We start from the raw sequence: 17,244 nt of genomic DNA on the forward strand, positions 1-17,244 counted from the left end.
TGTTTGTTATTTTTCAACAATTGCTTTTAAGGTCCTCTTAAAATACTCCAAATACTAACTAAATGTTTCAGAGAATTGAATTCCCACTCATTTCTTTGAAAATTTTGAATGAATTTCTACCAAAATTTTTGTATCAGATACCACAAATTTTCAAAGAAAAAAACAAATTCTTACATGTACTATAGTAGATAATCATCAATTTGTAAGAAATGAACATAAAAATTTTTTTTAAATAAAATTTTGAGTCATTTCTTCCGAAGGTGCCACCAACTCAGTTTAAAACCCTCATAGTTATTAATAGAATGATTGATCCAGAATATGAATTGCGCAGGAGATGATGTATAATTATGCTAAGGTCTATTTAGTTTAATATTATCATTTAGAAATCAATAATACATTCATTTCAGTTTTTATTTTTCGATAATCCCTTTTCTCAACATTGGTTCTCGAGAATTCCATAATATTACAAATAATATTAGAGAACGTAATAAGATCTAATAACATTAGTCGGAATTATCGTCCGCTAAAAAAATCTCGGTCGCAATTCAATTTTTTTGGGACATAAAGTGGCAAACAGCCGCAGGCTGTGGGGAAAAAGACCATAGTTTAGTGGTACAATCATCGATTTGGATAATAGTGGTCATAGGTTCGATTTAATTTTCAGGTTTTCTTTTTTTCTTTTTTCTTATTTGTTAGTATTTTGAAGGCAAATAATAAATATTCACTAGATTTAACTATGCATATTATATTATAATGTTATGACACTTGGAATTATTTGGCAGTAAAATAATTAAACTCATTATCGAAAAATGATTTTATCGAAAATTGAATAATAAAGCATTTGTTCATGATATAATGACATATACTTGATATACTATTATATTCAATACTTCTGACTTCTATTTATTTTATAATTACTGTTAATTAAATACGTATTAATCATAAACGATAAATATAACAAAATTAATTGTATCAATTCCTTTAAAATCTATTGCTTAATAGATTGAAATCTAAATCTTAACATTTAATTGATAGATGGAAAAAATATAATGATATATTTTCATTTATGAGCCAACTATTTCGATTTTATGAATCGGAAATACATATACATATGGGAGATTATATAAATATGCAGAATTTAGACATATAAAAAATAAAATTAATTGAATTTTTGTTGTTTATTTCGATTTGAATGATTTTCATAGATAACAGCTTTAAACAATTATTTATAATTCTAATTACCAGCATGTTTTATGAAAAAAGAAAAAAATCTTTTCATAAAATTTAATCGAACCTGGTTCCTCAACTCATACAACTACACCATAAGAAATTATCGCTTTCCCCTCAATTTTTTAGATATTTATGCTTTCCCTCCAACGTGGCTTGATTTTTTCAACTCCATTATATGAGAAACAATACTATCCATATAATTACAAATGTATTGGTAAAGTTTAAAAAGTATTTTAGTTTTGGCGGGATAATTTTTTATCATCAAAATCTTGACATTCTATCGTCAAAATTTTGTCATCCTATCGTTTAACGTACTCAAAAATTGAGAAGGGAACGAGTTTTTTTAAAACCACCGATATTTCTGGTTAATGTTAATACAAATTTGCAGGAAAAATTGTTAAACTCTGATGAAATTTGCTGAATAGCAAATCTATTCTGCACGCCTGTAAGGTCGATGAAAAAATGAGCGTTTTTAAAAAACCGCCGTTTGAGAGGAAAATTGAGAGCCCCGATGTATACTTTTTGACATTGTCAAAAACTTTGAAAGGACTAAAAAATTTTAGTGTCAGAAAGTTTACAAATGTATACTTTCTGACAAACAGACTCTCAAAAAGTACTCAAACTGCGGTTTTTAATTTCCGCACTTTTTTTTGGCGACCTTATATCCAAAATAATGCATTGTTTTTCATCACTGGTTCCACATTTTGCTTTGGTTTTGAAAGCTTGTATGGCAATATGTTTCATTTATTGTATTATATTCATCAACAAAGATTTGGATGGTTGCTTAGGACATTGGTTGATGAACATAAATTTTAGTCGTAATACAATTTATGTGAAAAATTTTTGTGATTTGAAATTTTTTTAAAAATTATTATGAAGTTTGTTATAACTGGCTTTGGACCATTCCCTGGAGTTCCAGAGAACCCCGCAGCAATCGTAGCAGAAAAGACTGCTAATATTCTCAAATCAAAAGGATATTATGTTGAGTTTCATTCATTAAAAGTTTCAATTGATGGATGCAATTCATTTTACGAAAAACTAACAGGAAAAGATATATTTGTTTTGCACATTGGTGTATACACTGAACTGAAAAAGCCAGAGATTGAACTTGTCGGACAAAATATTGCTAACTTCGGGGTTCCAGATGCAGATGGAAACGTGCTCCATAACCAGAAAATAGATAAAAATCTCAAACTCGGAGAGAAAATTCAAAATCCAGTAGATTTTCAAAAATTAATTCCAAATGAAGTTGATTTCGGATATTCTCGTGATGCAGGACAATACATTTGCAACTATATTTACTTCTTAGCATTACAAAACATTAATAAAAAGACAAAAGGAGCAGTTTTTGTTCATATTCCAGCTTTCAGTTCATATCCGGAAGAAACATGTGTTTCTAACATGGTTAAATTCTCTGAAGGAATCATTAATAATTGCAATACTTTTGGAATTAAAAAATGAATAAAAATTAGTTTTTATTTTTTTATTTTTTAAATCAAGCTTGCTGTTTAACTCAGTAGCTCGTAGTTTAACATCTTTGGTCTATATTAGTTTCTAGTTTTCCTTAACTATACAAAGTTCATTAGAGTTTTATTATGTACAATTATTTTGAATTTCATTGTAAATTCATTCCATGAATGCATCATTCTATCATGGGAAAACTTGTGTTAACAGAATGGTGGGTACTATAAGCGCGAAAATAGAAAAGTCATTATAAGATTCATATTCTTGGTTTGTATTCGTTAATTGACGACAAAAGACTAGCACTGAATGGACCCCATATAAAGGCTCCTTTGACACAATGACTTCATTTTTTTTTTAATTTTGAGTAATTCAATTGATTCATTATTTACTTTTCTAGATCAAGCTGACAAAAAAGAGGCCAAAAGATCAGTACCCATTGTACCAGATTTAGTTTCAGTATTGAATAACAAAAAGAAAGAGCTAAAAAAACAAATTAAAGAAACTGAAACGAGAATAAATGAATTTACTGCAATTCGAGATGCATCTTTTCAACAAAAATCCAATTACATGGCAGAAATAACCAAAATGCAAGAGAAAATCGAAAGAATTCTTAAAGATAAAGAAATATTAACCAGCAAATTGCAAGAATCAACAGATAAACTTGAAGAATTACGAAATACACCACCTATTAACGAACAAGAACAGATTAATCAGTTAGTAAACCAAGGATTAAAAGATTTTAAAGCACAATCCAACGAAAAACTTAATAAACAACTTCACAAACTTATGTCAGATCAAGCAAAGAAAGCTGCAGAAGAGTTTGCACCTCATTTACAGCAACTTAAAACAAAACATTGGGCAGATCTTTCAGTATTACAAACAGAGCATGTCAAAGAACTTGAAAGGCTAAAACAGAAAAAGTGTGAGGATACAAGAGTATTTTTAGCACAGTTTCGCGATCAATTTCGAGAACAAACAAATGAAATGGTTAAAACATCAATGAAAGAGAACAACAATGCAATAGAACGCTATAGGCAAAAGGCAGAAAAAGAATTATCACTATTTAACGCAGATTTATCATCAGCATTGAGAAATTTAGAATTTTCTATAAATGAAATCAAAAGAAGATATCAAAGGGACATAGAAATCGAAAGAAATTCTACTTTAAGGAAAATTGAAGAGGCAAAACGAAGTATTTCGTCAGCAAAAAGAGTTGCCGAACAAAGAATGACGCAATTGGATAATATTAAGACTGAAAACAACTTTGTTGCCCAAAATCTTCCTGTTGTTGAGTTAGAACAGAAATTAAATGAGAAAAATAATTTAATAATTCAAAGAAGGAAAGAAAGCCTTGAAAATGAAGTCACTGAACTCCAAAATGAGCTTGATGCTGATTTTCAACTGCAAGTTAGCCAAAACAAACAGAAAAACGAAAGAAAAATAATAAAATTAAAAGAAGACATAGATTATCTAGAATCTGAGAAGAACCATATGTTGCAGATGTATGAAAGACTTGGATCGCAGAGAGAAAGGGCAGAAAAAAGAAAAGAAATTTCTGATGAAGAAATTCGTCACATAAATAGTGAAATTTCCAGCTTGAAAGATAGGCTATTTACTTTATCGACGAATCAGCCCAAGCCTGACTTGTCATCAACGAAAAAGAGCAATGAAATTATTTCATCGTTAAGAAGGGAAATAAAGGAAGTTGAAATTGAGCAGAAAAGACAAACCAAAGAGTTTGAAGCAAGAATTTCCATAATGAAAGAAAGACAAGAGGCCACGCTCAAAAAAACTGGTGAAAAGGTCAAAAAACTCATAGAAGAGAAAGATAAGGAAATAAGAGAATTATCAGAGAACTTAAACAAGGCAAATGAGATGCTAATAAAGGCATCAAACGCTATGAAAGGCAACTTTTAGTATTTTTATTATGTTGTTTGTTGAAATTAAAGCTATTTTTCATGTATTAATACATTTATAAGGAAAGTTAATATATTATGCGTCTAATTGAATTCTTCCTTAAAAAATTGGAAATATCTCGAAAATTAATGAATCAAAACTAACTCCAAATTTGGGAATGAACTTAAAATTTAGTATATTAGGAAATTTTAGCTTCTTATTATACAGAAACTCATAAATACAATATAAGATTCAAAAATATGAAATATTATTTGAGTTTCTTCTATTTTTGAAGCAGCATCACTATGTGCTTTGAGCTTGTTAGACATCGGTAAAGTTGAATTGCCATATTGCTATCAATCGACCAGTGAATTTATTTTCATCGAATTAATATTACATTTGGCTCTATTGTATATATTACTTTAACTATTTGGTCATATTCTTCACAAAAATAGAATCTTAAGATTATGACTTTTTGGTAGAGTTTTCTGAAAAATCTATATATTAATTGTAAAGTAAAATTGATAAAAACACAAAAATGGTTTATGAGCGAATTTGCTTATTTATAAAGCGATGAAGAAACAGCCTCGTTAAAACTCTCAAGAATTGAATGTGACTTTAAAAAGTTGATAAATTCCATTATTTCTAAGAGAAGTTGATTACTCTTACAATGATTTGCAGGATTAATTCAAATCACGCAATATTCAAAAACTCTTCACAATTTTTTACGTTCCGAAAATTTTTCGAAGATTTGTAATATTATAATTATTTTAATCATTTTCAAATATTTTGCTAAATGGTCAAATAGCGAAAATCAGAAAATAATATGAGAAATATATGTTGTGACAATCTTTGCAACCATTAATTTTTCAATAATATTCAATCTCTAAAATCTCACAAATATTGAATAGAGAATATTTAAAATTTTAAAAAGTATAAACTCAATAATATATGCGATCTATACATGTAGCTGATATTATATATAAAACGAAAAAATTGAATCAAATATCATGAATGGCTCTGTTGAGTATGTACTCCATTTATATTCTCCATTTTTTCATGCAACAAATGATGAATTGAATTTCGTTGGGACAAAGATGCCCGTTCCAAGGCTTAATCCCGAAGTTATTCGCGATATAATTGTTTCGGCACAAGAGCATTTTAAAAATCAACCGAATGTATTAAACCTTGAACTCCCGATGTATGTTGTTGGCGATATACATGGCAATCTTAAAGACCTACTAAGAATTATTTCTCCTCATTTAATGAATTCTAACGCAAAATTCCTATTTCTGGGTGATTACGTTGATCGAGGAAGCTTTTCTCTTGAAGTCGTTACACTGCTTTATGCTTTAGTCCTCAAGTTCCCAAATCGTTTTTTCCTTATTCGCGGCAACCACGAAGTAACTGGTGTTTCCAAAGTCAACGGCCTATATAGCGATTGCCTATTCAGCTATAATGCAATTGATTTAGTTGCTCCTATATATGAATCTTTCAGTTATTTGCCACTTGCTGCAATAATTGGAGGAAACATACTTTGCATACATGGAGGTCTTGGCCCATCATTTAACTATATCGACCAACTGAAGCATTATCAGCGACCAATTACTGAATTGACAGACGAAGTTTTATCAGATTTACTTTGGTCAGATCCCAATACAATGGCATCGACATATTTAGAATCACCTAGAGGCAAAGGTAAGCTTTTTGGAACAATTGCTATCAATCAATTCCTTAAAGATAATAATATCAGATACATTATAAGAGGACACCAATGCGTAGAACATGGAGTTGAGTTTTTCAATGAAAATATATTTACCATATTCTCATCAAGCTTCTATAATGATGAAAATGAAAACAAAGCTGGATATCTGTTCCTTTCCGAACACGGACATCATCATTCAATCATTTTAGAGCCATTCCATCATACGTCACGCATTAATGCAAACTTCCAAGATTACATGAACTTATCAATCAGAAAACCTAAATCGTATATCGGAGAGACTTCTTCAGCATATAAAAATCAATTCGCTGCAATGAGCATAGTTGTTAAGAAACCAAATACTTATATGATAGGAAAGAGAAGAACTGTGGCGCCTTCCAGTGCGAAAGTTCGAAAATGATGGTTCTTTTTATTTGATATTAGATAAATTTATTGTAAATGTTTGTAATTTTACTAATCATCTCTTCTTTTTTATTCCTATGTCAATATTTTATCATATCAGCTGGAAAATCTAGTTCATTGATATACAACGAATAGACAGATACAATAGATATATAATTTTACATAATATTTTTTTTTGATTTCATGAATCAAAGACTCGAAAAGGGATATTTACATAATATTCATGTGGAATGCATTTACTTTTAATCTAACAAAATCTGACCTCGCAGAACCCATAATTTCTTCTTCCCAATTTCGCATCAAATGTAAAATCATCGTTTTTAAGAATAATACTATCAATGATGGTTCATTAATTCCAAAATCACCAAGTCCGGTTCAATTTAATGCATGCATTAAATTCAACCGGTATTAATTCAATTTTCGATGGTGATTCAAAATTTCCGCTCTCAGAATAAAATATTGCTGAGCATTATATAAGGAAAATAAAATGCATAATTTCGTTCAATTTTTTCAGGACTATAGATTTCAATGAGATTTATGAAAATTCTTAATTGACCAATAAATCGTGATGCCTCAGATTCCCAAGATCTCGAATCCTTATGTTTGTGGCATTCTTCTTACAATGGGTGGTGTAGATATGGGTTTTGGCCTTGTGTACACCTCTTTCACCCTTACAGCTATCTCCAACAAGTTTGATATGAATAAACTTCAGTCAACATGGTTCACTTGCATCGGTTTACTTGCAGCTATGGTTGCAGCCCTCATCATTAACCCATTTGTTAATCGTTACGGAAAGAGATGGACTGGTTTCATAACGGCCATCTACGGTGTTTTCGCATGGGTTATTCTTGGTCTCTCAACTAACAAAGCAATGGTATTTGTTTTCAGAGCTCTTTCGGGTATGACAGTCGGATTCTATTCAACTATCTGCCCAACCTTCATTGCAGAAGTTGCTCCTGTCGAAAGGAAGTTTTTGTTCGGCTTCATGAACCAAATAGGTATTGCTATAGGTTTCCTCATCGTTACTGTGCTAGGTATTTATGTTTCATGGCAAGCCGTTTCAATCATTTGCGCATTTCCATCATTCATTCTCGCCTGCTCATTCCTCTTTATCCCTGAGCCAGAAATCGCAGCAGTTACCGTTTCTTGCTCTCATCTCTTGAAGTTTAAGAAAGAATTATTCATCGCTTTCTTATGCATGTTCTTCTTGCAGTTCTCCGGTATCAATGCAGTTATGTCTAACATGCAGATCATTATTACCAATGCAAAGCTTACAATTTCGACCAGTTTGATTGGTATTCTTACAAACGTTATCCAACTCATTTCTACGATTCTTTCAGCTATTGTTGTCGACAAACTTGGTCACAGAATCTGTTGGATTATTTCATCCCTTGGTCAGTTGATTTCTTTCGTTCTTTTGTGCCTTCATCAAAAAGTTAATTTGCCATCATGGGTATTTATGATTGGTCTCTTCCTAGAACAGCTTACTTATGGTATTGGAACAGGTCCAATTCCTTTCGCTGCAGCTGCAAACCTTTTCAGAGTTGAATTATGCGCAAATGCCATGGCTGTTTCAACTGCTGAAAATTGGCTTCTATCTACCATTGTATGCCTCATTTGGCCTTACTTGGAGTCCGGATTGACTCTTGGCTACGCTTTCCTTTTCTTCGTCGGAATTCAGGTCCTCGCCATCATCTTTGGTGTAATTGTTTTCAAGCCAAAGGGAAAGGAGGAAACAAAGGACGACGACGTCTCTTCTTCTTCACAAGAAAATGAAGAAGCAGAGAATATGAGCAGAAGATTATCACACGCCAAAGAGATTCCGGAACTCTAAGTTTCTTAATCATTATATTTTCTTTGTGTTGATAAATACAGATATATTTATGTCATAATTAACTAATTTTTTATAAAATTTCAAGTTTAGTAATATAATTTTATGCTCATGTAACTAATTTCGACACTTAATATTGACTTTATGCTTAAGATCTTCATTTTCATGATAATATTAGAAAATATGAAATCATACGATTGCATATTTTCTTTAGTAATGTAATTTAGACGGCATACTATAAATTATTTTAGTTCTATGTCATTCACCCATTAGTTAATTCATGCAAAATTCATTAAAATAAAGATTATTTTTGAATGAAATCAGTATTTTTGATAAATTTTTATATCTATCGAGTAACCATTGCAATTCGTATCGATATGAAAGAGATAAGCCATGATTTTTTGAAACAGAAATGAAGTTTGCAAAAGTTGCCATTCAATTCCATTTTATTTATATTTCATAAATGCGAAAATCTCGCTTCTATGGTTATCAGTTGCTAACGAGATTACAATAGTTCTGATTCGGCATCTTCATCTATGAAATAAAAGTGACACAGCGGTTAGAAAAGATTTCAAATGCTCGTTCTCATCATCGGCGACATGTTTATTCCATACAAAGCACACGAAATATCACAGGTATTTCGTGAGAAACTTGGTCCAAACAAAATCCATCAAATTCTTTGCACAGGAAATGTTTGTGTTAAAGAAGAGCTCGATTACTTAAGAACAATATGCAATGAAATTGTCGTTGTTCGCGGTGAACTCGATGATGAAGGCGTTTCTAACATAGATCAGACAGTTCTCACAATTGGCGGATTTAGAGTCGGCCTTGTTAGCAGCGTTGGCATTTTGCCACCACGCGACCCAGCTGCCTACGCACTCAAGCAGCGCGAACTCGATGTCGATATTCTTATCCATGGCGGAACACATAAAGCTTCCGCTTATGTCTATGATAACCACTTCTACTTAGATCCTGGAACAGCTACTGGTGCTTTCACACCATTAAGTCCAAAGCCAACTCCAACATTTATTCTCTTAAATGTCCAAGGAACAACCGCTGTTGCATACATATACACCCTTAACGAGGATGGTACAATTGGAGTTACCAAAGAGCGTTTTACTAAGGACGAATGAGGTATCTCCTTATATGCAATCTAAAAAATGAGTCACTTTTCTATAATTTTATATTTCGATTTTTATTTACAGAAATATATATTATTTATCTTGCAGAATTACTTTTGATGAGTAAGCTTACAAAAGACAAATGAAACTTCATCGATTTTAAAAGTTTTTTTAATCAATATTGAATTTGAAATCAAATAATGACAAATCATATTCAATAAAATCGTTGTAAAGCCTCAAGACAAAATTTATGGAATATTCAATTAAGAATTTACAAGATTTCGAATTCTTTGTCTCTTGATATGATGAAATTATATGAACATCCAGAATATACAATGAACAAAAGACTATGAACTTGTTAATTCAGATTTATGATGATTTGATCAATGTTTTTGTAACAAATAGGAAAATATTACTTTTAAACTTAAAATGAATGAAAGTTAGTAGGTTTATTAGTAAAAGAAAACATTTTTAATAGAATTACAAATTACAGATTCATTTTATCGACCTCTTTTTTGAGATTCTGAGCATCATTGAGTGTTCTATCTAATTTCTTGTTGAATTCATCAAACTTCTCCTTTTCCATGCAATTCTTCTTGCATTTCGTGTCCTTGCAATATGGGTCATTATCATCTTGCTCTGGTTCTGGAGTTGGTGTAGGAATAGGTGTTGGTGTTGGTGTTGGCTTCGGAGTTGGTGTTGGTATTGGAGTTGGTGTAGGTGTTGGCTTAGGTGTCGGAGTTGGCGTTGGAATTGGTGTCGGAGCTGGTGTAGCTGTTGGTTTAGGCGTTGGTATTGGTGATGGTGTTGGCGTTTGCTTTTGAATTGGTGAAGGAATAGGTGTTGGCGATATAATAGGTTTTTCGGGATTAACGGCTTTGTGACCGAATAAATAATTAATAAACAACTTAAACTTGCAAAGAGAAAACTTGAATATGAACCAAATCATTTTCAGCGTGCGTCTAAATAAGTTGCAAACTTTATGAACTACAAATGTAAATGGAGTGAAGACTAATTGTGTTTTTTTAGAAACACATTCACCTACTCTGTCCCAATATGGACCTTTCTTTGAGCATGTTCCCTCAGATGCTAAAGATAAGGAAAAAAGAAGTAACAACATTATTTTTTTAATATAAAAGTGACAACATTGCCCGCGTTTTTTACTCGCCTTGATGATATCAAATACAAGCTAAAGAACAATTGCACATGATTAATTATGCATTAAAATTGAGTCAAAATGATGAAAATAAAAAATGATGAATTCATTTCCCTTCAATTATTCTTTAAAATCTAAAATAGATCAAGAAAAAGTATTGCATTATATTTTGTATCTTGCAATTATAACAAATATTGGTATTTATTCATTAAAATTTAAAATATTTTTTTTAATTCCATTATGAGTGTAGCTCAGCACTTTTATTCACATGCTATTATAATTTTATTCCCCAATGTAAATCAAATAATCACGAACATCATCACTTGCAAGGGAGAGGACAGAATCACCATGGTTATTCTTTGCTTTTTCATCAACTCCAATGGAAATAAGATATTGAACAACTTCAAAATGATCGTTCTCTGCTGCAAGAATGAGTGAAGTATTTCCATTATTATCCTTTGCTTCTATATCAACTCCAACAGAAATTAGATATTAAACAACTTCAAGCTGACCTCTTTTTGATGCTATAATGAGCGGAGTAAATCCATTATTATTCTTTGCTTCTATATTAGCTCCAGCAGAGATAAGACTATCAACACCTTCAATATTACCATTACATGATGCATAAATGAGTGGAGTATTTCCATCATCATCCTTTGCTTCCATTTCAGCTCCAATAGAAATAAAATATTTAACAACTTCAAGATAATCAATATTAGTTGATACATAAAAGACTACAGTTCCATCATCATTATCAGAAGAAGAAATTTGGCACTGAAGAAATGGATCAATCACTATTCCTTGCTTCTGTGTCAACTCCAACAGAAATTAGATATTGAACAACTTCAAGCTGACCTCTTTTTGATGCTTGAATGAGTGGTGTATTTCCATCATCATCCTTTATTTGGAATTGTGAAGAATTCATTTTGAAAACGCTTTTCAACTTTGCGTAAATGGCCTATATTAGTTGGACTCTCTTTATCATAAAATGCTAAGCCAAAATAAAAAAGATGAATCTTCAATGACAGCTCCTGCATTCATACAGAACAATAAAATGCTAATATTTACTACTGTATCTATATTTTTACTTCTTGTTCAAAAGGTAAATCCCAAGATAATCTTTTAAGAGATCATGATACTTGAGGATTGAATAGTTGAAAATATTAATATCTAGATAAATAATTTAAATACATTATGATTTACAAGCATAAAAAAAAAGAAACATGATAACTAATTATCCGAATAGAATCCGCTAATATCAAAAATATTTAATGCAAGTTCGTAGTCACCATCACAGTTGTAGTCCGTCTGTGTGAGAATGAATCCAACAAACTTGTCTTGTGTGTTTAAATCAAATGTTCGAATTTCCCCTTGATCAAAACTATCATTGTTGTGAACATCTAAAACAACATGTGAACCTTGTGCTGTGATGCCTTCGAGTTTCCAAGATTTCAAGAGCATGGAAGAATCTGTTATAGTAGATTGAAGAGTGTATGATGATGGAATAACATATCCATCCAGTGAAGCACGAACCCATGAATTAGCAATGTTTTTAGAGTAAAAATCACTGTCTGGATCATTACTGTTGATTTGTTCTGCTTTACCTTCTTCATCACTACTAACTGTGATCGTGCCTTTCCCTTGACGAAGAATGTTACAAAGATAATTATCGTTGTTAACTGATGGTAAAAATTTCGAAAGTAATGGAATATTTGGTAACTTCAGAGGAGAAGATGAAGATTTTTCTTTCTCTTGGTTATTTCCTGTTTCTTCAGTAATTGTATTCGATTTATTTGCTAAAGTTTTTGTTTCATTGCTATCAATTTTTATTGGAAAATTAATTTGCTTTAGTATTTTTCGAGTAAATGACCATATTGATGGAAAATTGTCTGTTTTGTTTATAATACGATCAATAAGTGTGATAAATTTATGAATACCTTTTGTTGTTGCGTATTCTGGTTTCGTATATTCAAAAAGTTTGAGATATTTTTCATTAATTGAACAAAGATTAGTTATTATATCTAGAATATAATCTTCTGATGTGATCTTTAGTTTTGGATGTTGAAAAATGAGTTCAACAAGGTTTAATTCTAAATCTGAAAGTCGAGAAATGAGAAAGGATGTCTCAAAATCACATAAGTGTGATGCAATGTATGATATCTCGCGATTGATGTTGCCGAATTTATTTGATATTTCTAAAACATCAAAAACGTTAACAAGAGATAATTCGTTAGAGTTGATTGAATTGATGAATGGTTTCATTAAGTCTCGATTCCCGAGAATATAACCAAGCTCAAATAGATCTTTTGTGATGTTTTCTGTGATTTCACATGAAATTCGTCCTTGTGATATGATTTGTCGAAGTAATTCGTAGCTTTGATCTGATTTTACTGGGCATTTAAACGAAAAATTGCGATTACATTTATCTGTGATGTATGATGTTGCAATCTTCTCTGATAAACAAAGAGCTTGGTTCATTGAAACTGAAAATGTGTTACTATTGATTGTAATATTACATGTGTCGGAATTTTCATATATAGAAGACCTTTGAAAATATTCCGAATCAATGAACAATCTGACCATTTTAATTAATGATGAAAACATATCCATCTCTTTGTACCATGAGTCGTAGTGATTAATGAATTCGTATATAATTCATCTTCATTCATGATTGATTTATGAAAAAATATTGAATTGATTTAATAAAACTACATCCTTATACAAATGGACTCAATGTGCTCAAAATATTCATCATTATAAAATTAAAGTGAAACTTCCCTCTTTTACAAATTAGTTTTTTTGACATAGTGGAAAATTTTGGGAGAAAGTCATCTGAAGAAGATGACGATCCCTGGAATTTCTACTTCAATCATCAATTTACAAGTTTAAAGACAGAATATTGCCAGAATTGTAATGTCACAGCAGGAAAAGGTCAATACTACTTAGACGAGTGTGATTTTTTTCGCAACAATGACCGAGTTGTCAACTTTAACCCTATTACAAGCTCATTATTCCTACATAATCGGTGTTCATTTAGTAATTGCACTTCAACAGAAGCTGGAAGTTGCATTTACTACGTTATTGGCAGCAATAGTTCGATTGTTCAACGCAAATTCTGTTGTACGAAATGCCAAAGCTCTAAAATTGGCCAATTTTCATTTACAAAAGTTGACACAAATAAAATCAATTTTATTATTGAAAGTTCCCTTTTCGATGTAGGTAAAGAAAATGTTGGTACAGAAATAATTACAGCCGAAAGTGGCACTAACCTAGTTTCATTAACAAAATTCTCATCAAATAAAGCTACAGCCAGACCTGTTGGATATTTTAGCAGTAATTCAAAAGAATACACAACAAAATTTAATTATACAACTGTTGTTAATAATTTAGCAACAAGTAGTACTGGAATAATTTTAAGTATTTGGAAAAACGCTTTGATTGATTCATGTAATATTATAAATAATACCATAACAAAATCAACATATGGAATTATTTACCATTTATATAATTTTCTTACTGTAAAAAGTTGTTCTTTTATTAACAACACTGGTCCTGAAGGTTCATATTTGATATTTAACAATGATCAATTAACAGTTGATAGTTGTTACATTGACAATTCGATTTCATCAACATTTCTTAGTAATGTAGTACCTACTAATACAAGAGAACTATTTACTAACAAATTGATTCATCTTTCAACTGGTAATTGCCAAGCAGAATTTGCAATTATCAATAAAAGTATTTCTAAAGTTAATAAACTTTCTCTTTTCTTCATTTCTTTACTAAACATTAAAAACTCTTCATAAATCACCAATAATATCAATATCACCTTCTATTTTTAATGTGTCCAAGTTATAAATTATTATGAAGAAATATTTTGAATATTTAATGTGTTCAAACAAAATACAAAATTTAATATTTTTTATGATTTGGGAACAATTGATTCATTTTGATTTCTAGTTCAGCTATCTCTGTACTTGTGGCACCTTTAAGTGAAGATGGTTCTTTTACATTCGGATAAAGAGAATACAAATACTTAGAAATTTCATTTCGATAATTGTATTTCAAAGAATAGAGGAAAGGTGTGAATGAACTGTCATCTGGAATGTCAATGTCACTCGCAGGTCTGCCTTGTTCTCTCAATATGTAGTCGGTGAGTGCGCGAACTGCTTCAAACTTTTCATATCGAGATGCATAATGAAGTGCAGTCATACCAAATCGGTTTTTCTGATCTGGATCTGCACCATTATCAAGAAGAAGTTTGATTGTTTCTGCATTTCCATTCATCGCTCCATACATCAATGGTGATAATTCCCACTTCTGTTTAGAATTGACATAATCTTTGATAGAATTAGAATTTTCTTTCATTCGATTAAGGATGAGAGATGTTTTCTCTGGACTTTCTTCCTTAGCTGCTGCTGCATAATAAAGTGCAGTAGAACCACAACAATCGCGAGTTGTGATTTCTGCATTCTTGCTCAAAAGGAGATTTGTGATTTCTGCTGTAGAATATTCGCATGCAATCATTAATTGTGTCTTCTTACCATTCTCGAATTGTTTGAGATCTGCACCGTTTTCAAGAAGATATTTTACAATTTCAAAGTTTTTAGAAATGATTGCATTCGAAATCGGATGACATCTCTTATCAGCCGTTGCTGTATTAACAAGCATGATTAGAAACTAAGTACTTGATGATGTCAATATCTTGTGCTGATGAATACAATGCGGTTATATTTTTGTTTGAGACAATATTAATATCAATTTTCCTTTCTTCAATCAAGTATTTGACGACATCTAAATGGCCACCTGCTGTTGCACAATGGAGTGAACAATATCCTGAGTTTTCAAATGATTTAGCATTGCAACCTCGTTCACACAAGTATTTGACAATGTCGAGATATCCTCTGAAACATGCAATATGAATTGGCATTGTTAAATTTTCATTAATACAATCAATGTTTGATTTTAACTTTTCAACTAAGTACTCAACAACAACAAGTAAATTGTTTTCAACTGCTGAATGCAATGCACTTCTATTCTCACTATCAACTGCATTAATAAACTTTTCATTTGTATTAACAAAACTTTCTTCATTCAAAGAATTCATTTCATTCTTATTTTCTTCTTTGTTTGATTTTTCAATTTCTTCTTTGTTTGATATTTCGTCATTGTGGTTTTCTTCTTTGTTTGTTTGCGTGTTTTTCGCTAATTGGTATTCGAAAGATTCGATGTTAAATGTTGATAAAGAAGGTCTCCAAACAGTTTTTACTTTGTCAAAGAAATGATTTTGAATTAAAAAGTGATGACGAGATTCGATTGCTGCATTCACGATGTTTGTCATCAATATACTGTTGTCCTGATCGATGTGAGGCTTCATCATCTCAACAATTTCTTCGTTTCCGCCGAAAAATGATGAAATAATTACTTCTTCTGTAATTTTAACTTCGAAATTTGTTAAAATGAAATTGAACCATTGATATGATCCGTATCGTGCTGCAAGAACAAGATATGCGTTTATATCTTTGACTCTTTTAATCTTTGCTTTGGATTCTTCAGTTATTTCGTCTTTTACTATGGAAAATTCTAAATTTGAACTTGTTTTCTTTAAAAAGTCATCATTACGCGTTAATTCACTATAGTGGTCCATTACATATTGAAGATTCTTTGAAAATATCTTAATGTTCTCTTTCTTTTCGTTATCAATAAAAGATTTTAATAATTTCGCGTAATTATATGTATTTTTGACATTTCTAAATGCTGCAACATCGATAAGCTGGATAATATTGTCTGAATTTAATATCTTTAAGCTGATACATTTGTTAATAAAATTTAATATTTCATTATCGTCTTTAATGTTCCATATAACGTTTGAAATATGCTTAAGTACTTGTAATTTGTCTTCAATTCCTTTGTTGTCCCATGACTCGTTTAAAATTCGCTCAAGATATTGAATTTCATTTTCCATTTTTTATTTTGATAAAAAGTGACATTTCTCCAAAATTTAATTGGATGAAATCTCTTTATTTCAAGAACATAAATTTTCTATATAGTGAAGATTTTATATAATTAAAAATCTATAAAATTTCAAAGAAATACCATCAAATTTGAGCATAAATGCAACTTCGGATCATTTTCCAGAACATACATCATGTAGAAATGTATTGCTCCCATACAATTTCTTTTCAAATTGCTTTTTTGAATCGCAAAATATTAAATAACTTGAGTTGCACAATTCATTATCCTAGATCATCATTTAATCTTCTTTTGGTAGCTATATTTCTTGTTTTTAAAAGAATATGAGAATATCATATTCGAAATTGCTATCATCAAGGTCATTGATCCCAGAAATGCGGCGGTTAAGATGAATCCTTAAATTATCTTTTATTTTATTAAGCCAAATTAGAAAAAATTTAATGGAAAC

The 17,244-nt window shown here is 30.8% G+C and overlaps 7 protein-coding genes and 1 pseudogene across 8 annotated transcripts, besides 1 other annotated feature; 5 read left to right on the forward strand and 3 right to left on the reverse strand.

The window, feature by feature from the left end:
• Positions 1 to 2,103: 2,103 nt before the first annotated feature.
• Positions 2,104 to 2,704, forward strand: TVAGG3_0214300 (Clan CF, family C15, pyroglutamyl peptidase I-like cysteine peptidase; the record flags this gene model as incomplete). The annotated part of the gene is made up of 1 exon (XM_001317309.2): positions 2,104 to 2,691. One exon carries the CDS (start codon positions 2,104 to 2,106, stop codon positions 2,689 to 2,691), a length of 588 nt encoding a protein of 195 aa, XP_001317344.1.
• Positions 2,705 to 3,261: 557 nt separating this feature from the next.
• TVAGG3_0214310 (uncharacterized protein) lies at positions 3,262 to 4,611 on the forward strand (the record flags this gene model as incomplete). Its single annotated transcript, XM_001317308.2, has 1 exon — positions 3,262 to 4,611. The coding sequence occupies one exon, from the start codon at positions 3,262 to 3,264 to the stop codon at positions 4,609 to 4,611; it is 1,350 nt and encodes a 449-aa protein (XP_001317343.2).
• A 960-nt stretch (positions 4,612 to 5,571) lies between these two features.
• Positions 5,572 to 6,723, forward strand: TVAGG3_0214320 (phosphoprotein phosphatase protein; the record flags this gene model as incomplete). Its single annotated transcript, XM_001317307.1, has 1 exon — positions 5,601 to 6,713. One exon carries the CDS (start codon positions 5,601 to 5,603, stop codon positions 6,711 to 6,713), a length of 1,113 nt encoding a protein of 370 aa, XP_001317342.1.
• Positions 6,724 to 7,269: 546 nt separating this feature from the next.
• TVAGG3_0214330 (major facilitator superfamily transporter) lies at positions 7,270 to 8,587 on the forward strand (the record flags this gene model as incomplete). The annotated part of the gene is made up of 1 exon (XM_001317306.1): positions 7,284 to 8,549. One exon carries the CDS (start codon positions 7,284 to 7,286, stop codon positions 8,547 to 8,549), a length of 1,266 nt encoding a protein of 421 aa, XP_001317341.1.
• A 523-nt stretch (positions 8,588 to 9,110) lies between these two features.
• On the forward strand, positions 9,111 to 9,800 carry TVAGG3_0214340 (vacuolar protein sorting protein 29; the record flags this gene model as incomplete). The annotated part of the gene is made up of 1 exon (XM_001317305.2): positions 9,122 to 9,679. The coding sequence occupies one exon, from the start codon at positions 9,122 to 9,124 to the stop codon at positions 9,677 to 9,679; it is 558 nt and encodes a 185-aa protein (XP_001317340.1).
• A 508-nt stretch (positions 9,801 to 10,308) lies between these two features.
• Positions 10,309 to 10,524: a mobile genetic element.
• Positions 10,525 to 10,921: 397 nt separating this feature from the next.
• TVAGG3_0214360 (Ankyrin repeat family) lies at positions 10,922 to 11,891 on the reverse strand (the record flags this gene model as incomplete). Its single annotated transcript, XM_001317302.1, has 1 exon — positions 11,611 to 11,748. One exon carries the CDS (start codon positions 11,746 to 11,748, stop codon positions 11,611 to 11,613), a length of 138 nt encoding a protein of 45 aa, XP_001317337.1.
• Positions 11,892 to 12,053: 162 nt separating this feature from the next.
• On the reverse strand, positions 12,054 to 13,301 carry TVAGG3_0214370 (protein ubiquitination; the record flags this gene model as incomplete). Its single annotated transcript, XM_001317301.1, has 1 exon — positions 12,054 to 13,301. One exon carries the CDS (start codon positions 13,299 to 13,301, stop codon positions 12,054 to 12,056), a length of 1,248 nt encoding a protein of 415 aa, XP_001317336.1.
• Positions 13,302 to 14,085: 784 nt separating this feature from the next.
• On the reverse strand, positions 14,086 to 16,781 carry TVAGG3_0214380 (annotated as a pseudogene). The gene has a single exon: positions 14,736 to 16,470. A coding segment is annotated over exon 1 (1,735 nt).
• Between the last annotated feature and the right edge of the window lie 463 nt (positions 16,782 to 17,244).

This window comes from Trichomonas vaginalis, chromosome IV (assembly GCF_026262505.1).
Source record: "Trichomonas vaginalis G3 chromosome IV, whole genome shotgun sequence".
Classification (NCBI taxonomy): Eukaryota; Parabasalia; order Trichomonadida; family Trichomonadidae; genus Trichomonas; species Trichomonas vaginalis.